This window comes from Aptenodytes patagonicus, chromosome 1 (assembly GCF_965638725.1).
Source record: "Aptenodytes patagonicus chromosome 1, bAptPat1.pri.cur, whole genome shotgun sequence".
In the NCBI taxonomy this organism is placed as follows: domain Eukaryota; kingdom Metazoa; phylum Chordata; class Aves; order Sphenisciformes; family Spheniscidae; genus Aptenodytes; species Aptenodytes patagonicus.
This window is the reverse complement of record NC_134949.1, coordinates 129,872,297-129,883,189: the sequence shown is the minus strand read 5'-3', so window position 1 is coordinate 129,883,189 and position 10,893 is coordinate 129,872,297. Positions and strand designations below refer to the sequence as shown.

The following is a 10,893-nucleotide window of genomic DNA, read 5'->3' as shown; positions in this document are numbered from 1 at the left end:
CTACCCGCCCCGTTTCCCTAACGTGCCAATTACCCCGTTGCTTTGCTCTACCAGAGCAAGGGCCGCCATCTAAAACGAATTTGAAGTGAGTGTAATGGAGAGCTAACGGAAACCTCTGGCTTACTATGTTTGCTCTTGGCATTGCCTTTGAAGACATGTAAATGGAAATACAAAACAATGGCAAATTACGGGAATTTGTAGTATTAACATTAAATAAAAAAACAATTTAAACAAGACATCTGTGGAAGCAGGTAACACCTGAGTTTATCGTAGCTCTGTTCAGTTGATGTAACCCATCCAAGTGGACATGCGTGTGAATTCTCTGGACATTGACACGTTAGCAAAAATAAGAATTCAAGATAAATTTTGCACGTATCCCAATAGTTCATTGCCGGTTGGGGGGTTGCTGTAAACTAGGAGAAGAAAGCTTTTGACAAAGACAGCAAAAATGTACAGCGACTCCCACGAATGTGTTCTGTTCTCACACTTCTCTGAGAATTCATTAATGCCACAGGACAAAACCAGCAAATTTTTAATTTCATTTCTGTGGAGACTGTGAAATAGATAATGATTTATCGATCACCCGACTTCCTGAAACCTTTTAGAATTTGGGCTCCTGTGGTTTTTACATTAGCTGAAAATATGGCCCAAAGCGTTTCTCCTGGTTTTGATACTCACTCACCTGGTAACTTCAACGTAACAAAGTCAGCATTATAACTTTGTTGCCAAAGCTTGTTTCCCTCTCTTCTTTTTGCAAAACCTCTCTGCATGGATTTGCTCTGACCTTTTCCTACCTTACACGGTTTCCTCGCATCTCCCTTTGTATTTCCTCCCTCCCTGCGCTGGTGTGTAGCAGGTTGTGGATCCTCCAGAAGTGCACCCCCCTTCTGATTTATCGAGGGCGGGCGGTTAGTCTGCGGGCGTCCCGGTAGGTCTGGAAGATGGTGCTGTGGAAGGCCCTGGAGAGGCGAGCCTTGCCCGTCTCTGGATGAAGTCTTGCTTCTGCCGTGTGGGTCTCAGCGCAAGTTAGAATTGTGTGCCGTCTGTGACACGGCCATCGGGCTGCTGAGATACACGTGGAGCAGTAGATCCGAAAGGGATAATAACGTTAATGAGGATGTTGCATTATGATGAAAGAATTTGCGATACATGTCGATGCTTAGGACTTGGTGTTTCACAATACACCCTTAAGAAAGTATAAAGAAAATGCTGTTTGGTCTTTCAGTAGGTGGAAATTTGAAGCCCTTCTAAAGGAAGACTTTTTAGTGCTCCACTAGTATGTATCTTTTCTTACCTTTTTTTTTTTTCTTTTAGCAAACAAAGCCTTATACTGGAAATAACCACTGAAATTCCTGCATGAACATGTAACATCTTTCTTTAAAACAGGGTTTGCTTCATTTCAAGACTTCTGATGTCCTTGTAGTCATGCTAATCTTCACGGGAGATTTCTTTTATCATTATTTTAATAATAAGCATGGCTGTAGTTTTTGAAGTTTGACTATATATATAGCTATATATACATCTGACTACATGTATAGTAGCTCATGTCCTCTGTGCAGCATTAGGGCTGGGAATTGAGACACTCATCCGTGAAGTAAGTATCCTGGATATAAACTATATAAGCAAATCAACTGTGTGGTCTATCATGCTGGTAAGAACAGCTGGTTTGAGCAAGAGGTTGCTGAATATGATAAACATTTAAAATATAATTACTAAGAGTGAATATAAAAGCATACGATGAGTTACGAGGGTAGGAGAAGCACAAGACCGTGCAAGGATGTCATGCGTTTTCTATTGAACATGCTTTGCATTTATTTTGCTAACTTACATTCGAAAGTGTTTTTGTATTAAAGCTTCTTCAGTAAAGCTAGGAGCTCAGAAGCCCACCCACTTCACCGCCAGGTCAGCAGTTCTCTTTCCGGCTGTCTGTGGTCAGCAACTTCTCAACAGAAAGGGGGGTTTAGAGCTGGGGGCGGAGGGGCCTCCCTGCCGGCTGCTGGGGGGGAACTGGTGCCTCGTGCCCACGCAGGGCAAGGGGGCAGAAGGGGGATGCTTGAGCTTTAATTTCCTCTATTGGCACTCCATGGCTTTAGCGGTACCCGAGCTGTGTAGCACCGGAGCGCAGCAGACATCTGCGTACTGCGGGATGGAGGCGATACCAACCAAGGTGGGAAATAAGGGGGGCTATTTCCAATCAGTTTACTTCACTGTACGGGAAATCTCCCCCCCATGAATCCCAGGACCAGCCATAGATCGTGGTTAAATACACCAGATCCTGGTGACAAAATGCTCTTGATTTATCAACGGTCCACATACCGTCCCGCTTGGTACTGCCATGTTTGCACCGCATTTTTGTTGTTTGAAAGTAGTAAGCCTACACCGAGGATCTTGCCAGCCAAGGTGGCAAAGGAGGGCGCCCTGCTTCTTTGCGGTGTCTCTGTCTTGTTTAATTTCCCATTTCTACAGCGTAAATTCAGAAGGAGCTGCTACCCTGTTCAGCTGAACCGCCTGCCTGCCACAGGAGGCTGACGCTCCATTCAGCCCACGCAGAGGCCAGCGACTGACGTTAACTTCACTCCCATTTTCATTTTCCATTCAGTGCTTTCACAGATCCTCCCAGGCTGAAGTAAGCTTGTTAGTAACTCAACGGTATATTTTTATGGGTATTTTTTTTTTTTAATTCTTGTCACATTTGTGAGTTAATTTCCCCTATTGTGTAATCTGCTGGAGTTTACCCTCTATTCTACAGCTTAAGTTTGACCTTCAGTTTGGAAAACGTATTTCAGTTTATTGAAATTTTTCATTTTAGGTCGGTTTCTTCAGAGCCTCCGATTTTTTAGTCATTCACTTTATTTAATTCCCTCTTCCCTCCCATTTCTTTTCATAAATTTATAGCACCCACGGGGCTTGTGCTGGGGGGAGCATTTTGCCCTGGAGAATGTCTTGTGCTGTGGTCGCTTGTATCACTGTGGCTTTTTAAATTTAAGTTGCATGTTACTGGACTTAATGTCTCTGGAGCAGTTTCCCCTCTGGAAGAATTAGGTTCCGATACTGCTCTTCGATATTTTGTTGCCTCAGATCGTTTGGCAGCCTGTCTGTATGTGCCCACCGCTTCACTAAGCAGCTGCTCCTTTCACACCTCCCCATGGTGGGCCGAGGGGCTTGGCTCAACGCCATGGAGGCTGAGGACTCCCGTGGGTGTCGGTGGCCTTTGTGCCACCTTCAGGATACCCATGGTGTGGTTCCACCAGCGCGGGGGGTTCCTGCAGCCTGATTTTCACCATCGTAAGTTTTGCACACACACGTGGGCTCCCCACAATTTTTTTCAAGTGCCATCTTGCATAAAATTCCACCTCTGGCTGCATCTGCTCCTCCGGTTCAGTTTGCCCAAGTAGTCCCGTCCTACTGCTCTGAAATGTGCGTTGCCCCAGGGACCACTTTATTACCTGTTCACGCGCTTAAAGCTTTCATGTGTGGACAGATGGACATCCTTAGCTGACTGGCATAAACTCCCTGTTTAGCACAGTTATTGGAACATACTCTAGACTTTTTCACAACCCTGGCTTTCATTTCCAGGTAGTCTTTCCAAAGGAGCCGTTAGAACGTGTTGTGAGCGTTCAGGCCGATAGGATGCCAACATTAAAAAGCAGCCTCCAATTTGTAGCAAACTTTAGAAGAAGAGACTGTACTTTAACAATAGTTACTTGCAACAAGAGCACTTGTTCCTCAGTTTGGAGAATGGACTTAAATCTTCAAAATCCTCATACTAGCGTGTGAACTTGAAGTGACTCTTGGCATTGCATCCTGTGTATTGACGTTAAATGTGTTTGCAGCTACCTTCAGCAATATGGTACTTACTTATTTGTGCAATTATTCCATACCTACAGATTTAGCGCGCTGGTATTCCAGCTGTTGGCTGTGGACACCTGGCAGTCTGTGAGCTACCTGTCAGAGCCTGGGACCAGCAACAAAGGCGGCGAGCGTTGTCGGTAAGAATCTGCCCCTTTCCTAGAAAATACATGGAGTCAACAAATCCAAGCGTGGTTGGAAACCGTGGCTTGTGCGCGTCCCTTAGGTGCATTTAATGCAAATTGTTCCAGAAGTTCTTTGCACCAACAGCCCGAAAGAACGGCTCTCGCGCGAGGGAACTTCTACTGTATTTGACGTATTGTGAAATCTCTCTTAACCTGGCTCTTGTCGAGGTAGTCATTTGAACATTAAATACTTTAACTGTTGTTCTTCCGATACTGTTTGGGAGAAGGGGCGTTAAATTTAGATCTACGTTAGAATACGGGCACGTAAGCAAGAGCTTCTGACCTCATGGCAAAAACCCGAGACATGAACTTGCACAAACTTTGATGGTATTGGGGGTATATAAACAGAAACAAAACTTGTCAAATTGCTTTTTAGATTTTTCCCAAATGTGATCTGGTGCCTTTGTTCGAGGTGTTTTTTTTTAATCACCTTTTCCTCTCTAGATATGTGTGGCCAGCTACAGTATTATTTTTGTGGGTAGATATAGAAAATAACTTTTCTTCTTGCTTTGCATTCCGCTGGATTCCTGTCAATACGAGGTCATACTCATATGTGGAGGTCCGGCACGGGCGTTTCAGGACCAGTGGCATTATTTCAATTCCTGCAGGTAAACTACTATGCACCTTAAGGGAAAGCATCTTTTGCTCTGAAGAGCAAAAATGTTTTTGCATTCCATGCATCTTCTTGTCACATCTTCTGAAGGATCATCACCACTCTGTTTGGGAACATCTAGCCCTTAGAGGACATCTAGCCTGTCGATTCCAGCAGCACTTCCAGCTATGCAGGAGTTAACCACAACAGACTGAATGATGTGACTAAAGGAAGTCTGCGAGCGAGTCCGCGTTGACAACCTGGACCTGACCGCTTCCCTCTGCCGCTGGCTTGCAGCTGTGGTGAAGTCAAGACAGCAGACAAGGACTGGGCGCTGTGCTGGCGCTGCAGCGGGCGGGGAGCGTACTTGTCCCTGGATGCCGGTTTGTTTTGCTGCAGCAGGTACATACGCCAGGGAGCCCCCGGGACCTGGGTACCAGCCCGCAGAGGGAGGGAGGCACACGTGAAGGGTGCGCTGTAGCCCAGGGCACACACCCAGGCTTCAGCAGTGCAAGTCTCGGCCGAGATTCAGAGCGAGTGGTGGTGCTGCTACTCGGCACCGCGTGTCTCCAGCAAGAACAGAGGTGCTGTGGAATGAGGAAGAGGAGTCCTCGCTTTAGGAGTGCTCAGAAGTGAACCTGAGCTCCAGCTGCTCCGATAGCTTTACTCTTCCAAAGGCCAGACTGAAAAGGCTGTGAGTTAAGCTATTTTGCAGCAACGTCCACAACTTCTATCTCATTCCCCACCCCCCCCAAAAGTTGGCTTTTCCCAAGACTGCCGTTCTTTTGAGAACGCAGCTTTGTGGTGTCAGGCATTAGTGCCATTACCTGTGCTATCACAGTACCTAGGAATATCCAGTCATGGAAAGCTGGACAGCACTCTGCTCAACAGCCTGCAAAGGAGGTGATGTTGAAGCTTACTCTGCCCTGTCTAAACACTGGTGAGTAAAGGTGGCAGGCTCTGTGATACTTCAAGCTTTGAGTCTGTGCTCAGATGGAAGTACCTTCGATTTGTTTGAAGCTTGATGGTTCAGAAAGGAAGCCCAAACTTGACAGCAATAGTAGCTGAAACGCTTCCTCTGTAAGGAGTTCCACTACTCCCACAAGCTTTTCCTCCAAAGACGCATAGCAGATAAAAATGGAAAACAATTATGTTAGAGTCTATGAACTTACTTAGAAAACTGAGCACCCTTTAACTGTTTCAGCTAGATTCCCAAGTTAAACCAGGTAACCAAGGGATGACTTGATGAGTCTGTAATGCTTTGTCAGGCCTAAGCAACCACGTAACTAGGCAAGTGTTAACATCACATCCGGGCACGAGAGCATCTACACCAAGTGTTACTCCCGCTTACAGACTGAAAGTGCTGGCTGAAAGAATTCCTGCTCTCGAAGGCAGGGGAGAAAACCCTCATCTCCACTCACAACTTCCCCTGGTGAAGTTGAGTATTATCCCTGGTTTAGCCACACTTTAGCGACAGATAACTTGAACTTCACACAAGCTAGTTTTAAAAATTTATTCTGTAAACTCCATACTGGGTCTTTAGTTCTCCTTTTCCTGCACAGTCTTTGTTCCACGCAGTCTACCCGTACGACGGGCAGCAATGAGACCAACTTTGCGCCCAGCAGGAGCATCTCTCCTGATGGTTGAAGGTTTGCCAATGTGCTGATGGTTACCACCACCAAAGGGATGTTCTACAGGCTGTGGAAAAGGAAATCAAGCCGTCAATATATTTAACAACAGAAACGAGTAACGATGTTTAACAGCAATAAACTGATTGAAGAGAACAAAAAATTTAACTGCTCCACTTTTCATACAGTGCAATAACTATCAAGTGCTGCTAACTACCCCAATTAAATGTGCAATTACAGGGTAGTCTGTGAAGCTTTCTTTCCAGATACATGCCAGACTCCTCCCCATATCAAACAAATCCTTTCTAAACCATAAAAAAAGGAAAGTGAGAACTCTAACTGAAAATAGACTCACATTCATGGCCACACCACGGACACGTGGCCAGCAGTTTCTCTTCGCCTTGTATTTGTGATAGGCACGGCCAGCCTTCAGGATGGGCTTGTCAATACGACCTCCACCAGCAACAATTCCTGAAAAAATTACATTTGCATGTTATCATTCCTGTAACAGACAAGAGTGTGAAAGAAACAGTTTAAGAACAAGACTAATTCCTAATAATATTCAAGGTCTAAGAATAAGCTTCTGAAGACCAGTCTCAAACAATCCCAACTGTGTATTTGCAGTAGTACTTTCCAGACAACACGCACAAGGAGATTAAGCTCAAGCTACTAGCCACACGTTAAGTGATCTGCAAGGAGACACGTACTTTAACTACCACCTTTCAATCCATACATACAGGATTGAGCTTAGCGCTTTTTCTAAAGCATTACCAGTTTTATTGCTAGAATTTCTTGGGGGAAAAAAGTTTTGTTAGTGTAACAACTGAAAAAAGTATGAATCGAAAGAGCTCAGTGGACTTCAGAGCCCTCTGAGGTTTAAGAGCGAGTTATTTCCTTATTTATTTAGTCAATTTTACTAGAGTAACAGACCACAGATTATTCATTTTGATGTCTTCTATTTGGATGCAGGGACATTTGGTAACTTCCGTCTCATCAAGACAAGTAAAACTGCTTGAGTCCAACCGTTCTCTCTCTCTCTCCTTGCACCTTTAACGCTTGCCTGGGACTACACTGAGTGTCAAAAAACAAGTACAGCTGCCAGTCAAGCGTGTAACAAACCTGGTAAGATGTCTCCTTCTCGACAACGGTATTTTTATTCATTGTCAGACCTTCCAGAATACTTCACACAACTGACACCTACAGCGGCTAAGCACACACCTACAGCGGCTAAGCACCTTCAGCGCTACCCCTATAGGCTCAGTCGCTGTATCAAAAGCAGGAAACCATCAATGCCGTTTTCTGCAGAGGTTCTTCCCAGAGGACTGCAGATTTTACAGGCTGAGCGCGCCATTACAGCTTGAGGACATCTACTTTCCTGTCCTCTCACTAGGTCAAATTATCTCCAAGTTTAAGTTCCCATTACCCAAAGTAATGCAGGCATAATATACAAGCTAGGCACCTGCACACAGACTGTACCGGTGCATAACCCTGGGTCCAGCCTGTAAATTATGCTATTTTCTAGACAATATTGGGAACTGGGGCCCTGTTTGCAAGCTTGCTTAGCAGTACGTAAACTCAGTGACACGACAAGTTTAGTTGTCACTCCTTACCAACAACAGCTCTGTTTGCAGAAGAAATCACTTTCTTGGAGCCAGAAGGCAGCTTCACTCTGGTTTTCTTTGTTTCAGGGTTATGAGAGATAACGGTGGCGTAGTTTCCAGAAGCACGGGCCAGCTTTCCACGGTCGCCAGGCTTCTCCTCGAGGCAGCACACGATGGTGCCTTCCGGCATGGTGCCAACAGGTAGAACATTGCCGATGTTCAGCTGAGCTGCAAAGAGCAATCAGAGCATCAACAGCTTCATTCAGGCTCCTGTACTTGAATTACAATCCTATTTAACACGGGCCCCTGTGCATAGTAGAAGGGCACCGCATAAACGCTTCAGTAGCAACAGGCAGGGGCACTTTTTATTGTTTGACTTGAAACACAGGTTTCACGTTCAGTGTAACGGAAAGGCAGGCAAAATGGGACTCTAGACAGAACAATCCAAACACTTGGCAAGAACCGCCGTTAGGCTTGTGAATTAGAACAGGCTGCGTGAGGAGACCACAATCTCCAAGAAGGAAACCTAGGTTTGCTTGAGGCTAGCGGAAGCTACTGCTTTGTGATGGCTCACAACTGCACTTAAACATCCTGAACTTCACGTATTCAGATGACACCTGCTTTACCCTTCTGAAACTGCCCAGGCAACACTTTCCATCTTTACTCACCTTTCTTGCCGCAGTAAACAAACTGACCAGTATGAATACCCTCAGCAGCAATGAAAAGCTCGGTTCTTTTCTTAAACCGGTATGGGTCACGGAAGGCAATCTTGGCCAGGGGAGCGCCTCGGCCAGGATCGTGAATGATGTCCTGTTGGAACGTAGATGTGCTTTAGAACAGGATACAGCATTTGTCATGCGTTCTGCAGAAATCAAAGAACTAGAAAAACTGGAGATGATTACTACTGAGATAATTCTCACTAGGACCCCCCCCTTTCTCAGCGGGATCTTGATTCCTCCTGACGTGAATGAGTTGAAGATTCACGTTTGTAAGAATACAACCTCAAGTATCTGTATCGCAAAATGACGACTCTGGTTAAGTGCGCTGCTTGAAACTAATCGTGTCTGAACTGTTTTGTTCCTGACATTCTGCAGATGTCACATCTCTCCATACTAAGGAATTCACTTTCACTAGTTGCCCAATCACCTTTGGGCAGAGACAAAGTTGGACACCAGCAGCAACTTCTCCAACTGTTTTCTTAGCATGGAAGTGTTTCTAACCTGATATTAAGTACACTGAAGTTATGTAAGGCCCTAAATGAGGAAGCGCAGACTTACTGTTTCTTTTTCTCTTGGGAAAATGTCAATTCTGTTCCTGAAATACACTGAGATTCCAATACACATCCGTATATTTAGACTACAGTTCAGTGACTGAAGCTCTTTAAGATGTGTCTATTTTCTAGCAAAGCTCAGATGTTGTTGGTGTCCAGCATTATGTTTTTCCTGCTGTTTTCAACCCTGTCGGGCAAAACCCCCCTTTGTATTACATAAATTTAAGTCAAACCTACCTACCTACATTTTATCATCAAACTCAGTCATGGCGAGTGTGAAGAAAGTTCCTCCTACAGCCTGAAGATGACCTTGCTCTAAAAGGCTGAAGAGACGGCTAGATGTTCAGAGCAGCTAGCTAGGTACCCAGCGGCACCGTTTGCAGTCTAAGTCACTAACACCCAAAAAACACCTACAGCACACCTGAACCACTGTTATCGTACCCCAAATGACAGTACTACCTTGCCCCCACCGCCGAGTACTAAGATGACAGCTACTACTTAGTGTTTACAAAGTTGTTTTTTTTTTTGAAGATGCAATCAACTGTGCGGACAACTCTCCCCACCCACGTTCCAGGAGGTACTGGGAGTTCTGAGGCGATATAAAAACACCCCGATATCCCTGCACCAGCAAAGCTCTAACAGAAAATCGTACTGCTGTCCACGTGCTGCCAGCTTCTTTATTTAAATGCCTTCATAAATCCGAAGTAGTCTGACGTTTCGAGGAACATGACTTATTTAACGAAGCATGAGAAGCCCGAACAAGGAACAGTCAACGGCTTCCAGCCCAGCTGACAGGACGTCAGTCCCCTTACGCAGGCGAGGTGCGGAGGGACGCGTGCCTCAGGGCCCGAGGCACTCGATGACAAGGCCTGCTGAGGGCCCTTCCAGCCGCCCACCCCTCCCGCGGGGCCCGGAGCGCCCGGGGACGGGCACCCGCCGCGGACCCCGCCGCGAAGGGCGCTCGGGCAGCGCCCGCCCCTACCTTGACGATGCCCTTGATGTACCCGTGCCTCTCGGCGAAGTCGACGGCGCGGAGCTTGGCCGGGCCCTTCCTGTGCTTCACGTGGGCGCGGAAGACGGAGCCGGCGCCCTTCCTCTGGCCCCGGATCACGCGGCCCATGGCGCCCTGCGGGCAGAAGGCAGCGCGCCGCCAGCGGCCGTTAGCGCCGCCGCGAGCGAGGGCACCCCTTCCCCTCCCCCATAACCCCCGCAGCCGTTAACACCAGGCCCCGGTCCCCCCGCGCGCAGCGGCGGGGCCCGCCCCGCTCCCGCGCGGGGGGGGAGACGCGGGGCAGAGCCGGGGTAGAGCCAGGGCGGGCGGCAGCGGCGGCCGCGCCGCGGGCGAGGGGCGGATGGCGGCGGATGGGGGACGCGGCGGCCGCGCTCCTACCTCCGCTCCGGCCTCGCTGGGAAAGAAGGAAGTGCCGACGTCACCGCGGCGCCAAGACCCTTCCGGCGCGGGGAGAGCAGATGGCAGTCGCGCCGCCGTGACGTCACGCCGCGCCGCTGCCAGGCAACCGAGCTCTCGCGGTTCCTGCGAGGGGGGGCTGCTCCCGCGCTCTGCCCCGCCCCGCCAGTGACGTCAGGGCGAGGCAGCTGACGTCGGGGGAGGATGAGGCGGTGTCCCCGGGCGCTGCCCGTCCCCGGGAGCCGTTAACGCCCCGCCCGCCGCCCTCCGGGGCAGGCGGGTCCCCTCGGCCGGGCGGTTCGCGCCCGCCCTGAGCCGGGGCGTCCTCGGTTCCCCCCTGGGCCGACCCGGATTGACCCG

General features: G+C 48.1%; 1 protein-coding gene across 1 annotated transcript; it reads right to left on the bottom strand.

Moving 5' to 3' along the window:
• Positions 1-6,125: 6,125 nt before the first annotated feature.
• RPL8 (ribosomal protein L8) lies at positions 6,126-10,533 on the bottom strand. The gene is made up of 6 exons (XM_076355293.1): positions 10,516-10,533; positions 10,108-10,251; positions 8,524-8,665; positions 7,865-8,083; positions 6,610-6,725; positions 6,126-6,324 (listed from the first exon to the last, which is right to left on the bottom strand). The coding sequence occupies exons 2-6, from the start codon at positions 10,243-10,245 to the stop codon at positions 6,166-6,168; spliced, it is 774 nt and encodes a 257-aa protein (XP_076211408.1). The 5' UTR covers positions 10,246-10,251; positions 10,516-10,533; the 3' UTR covers positions 6,126-6,165.
• Positions 10,534-10,893: the final 360 nt, after the last annotated feature.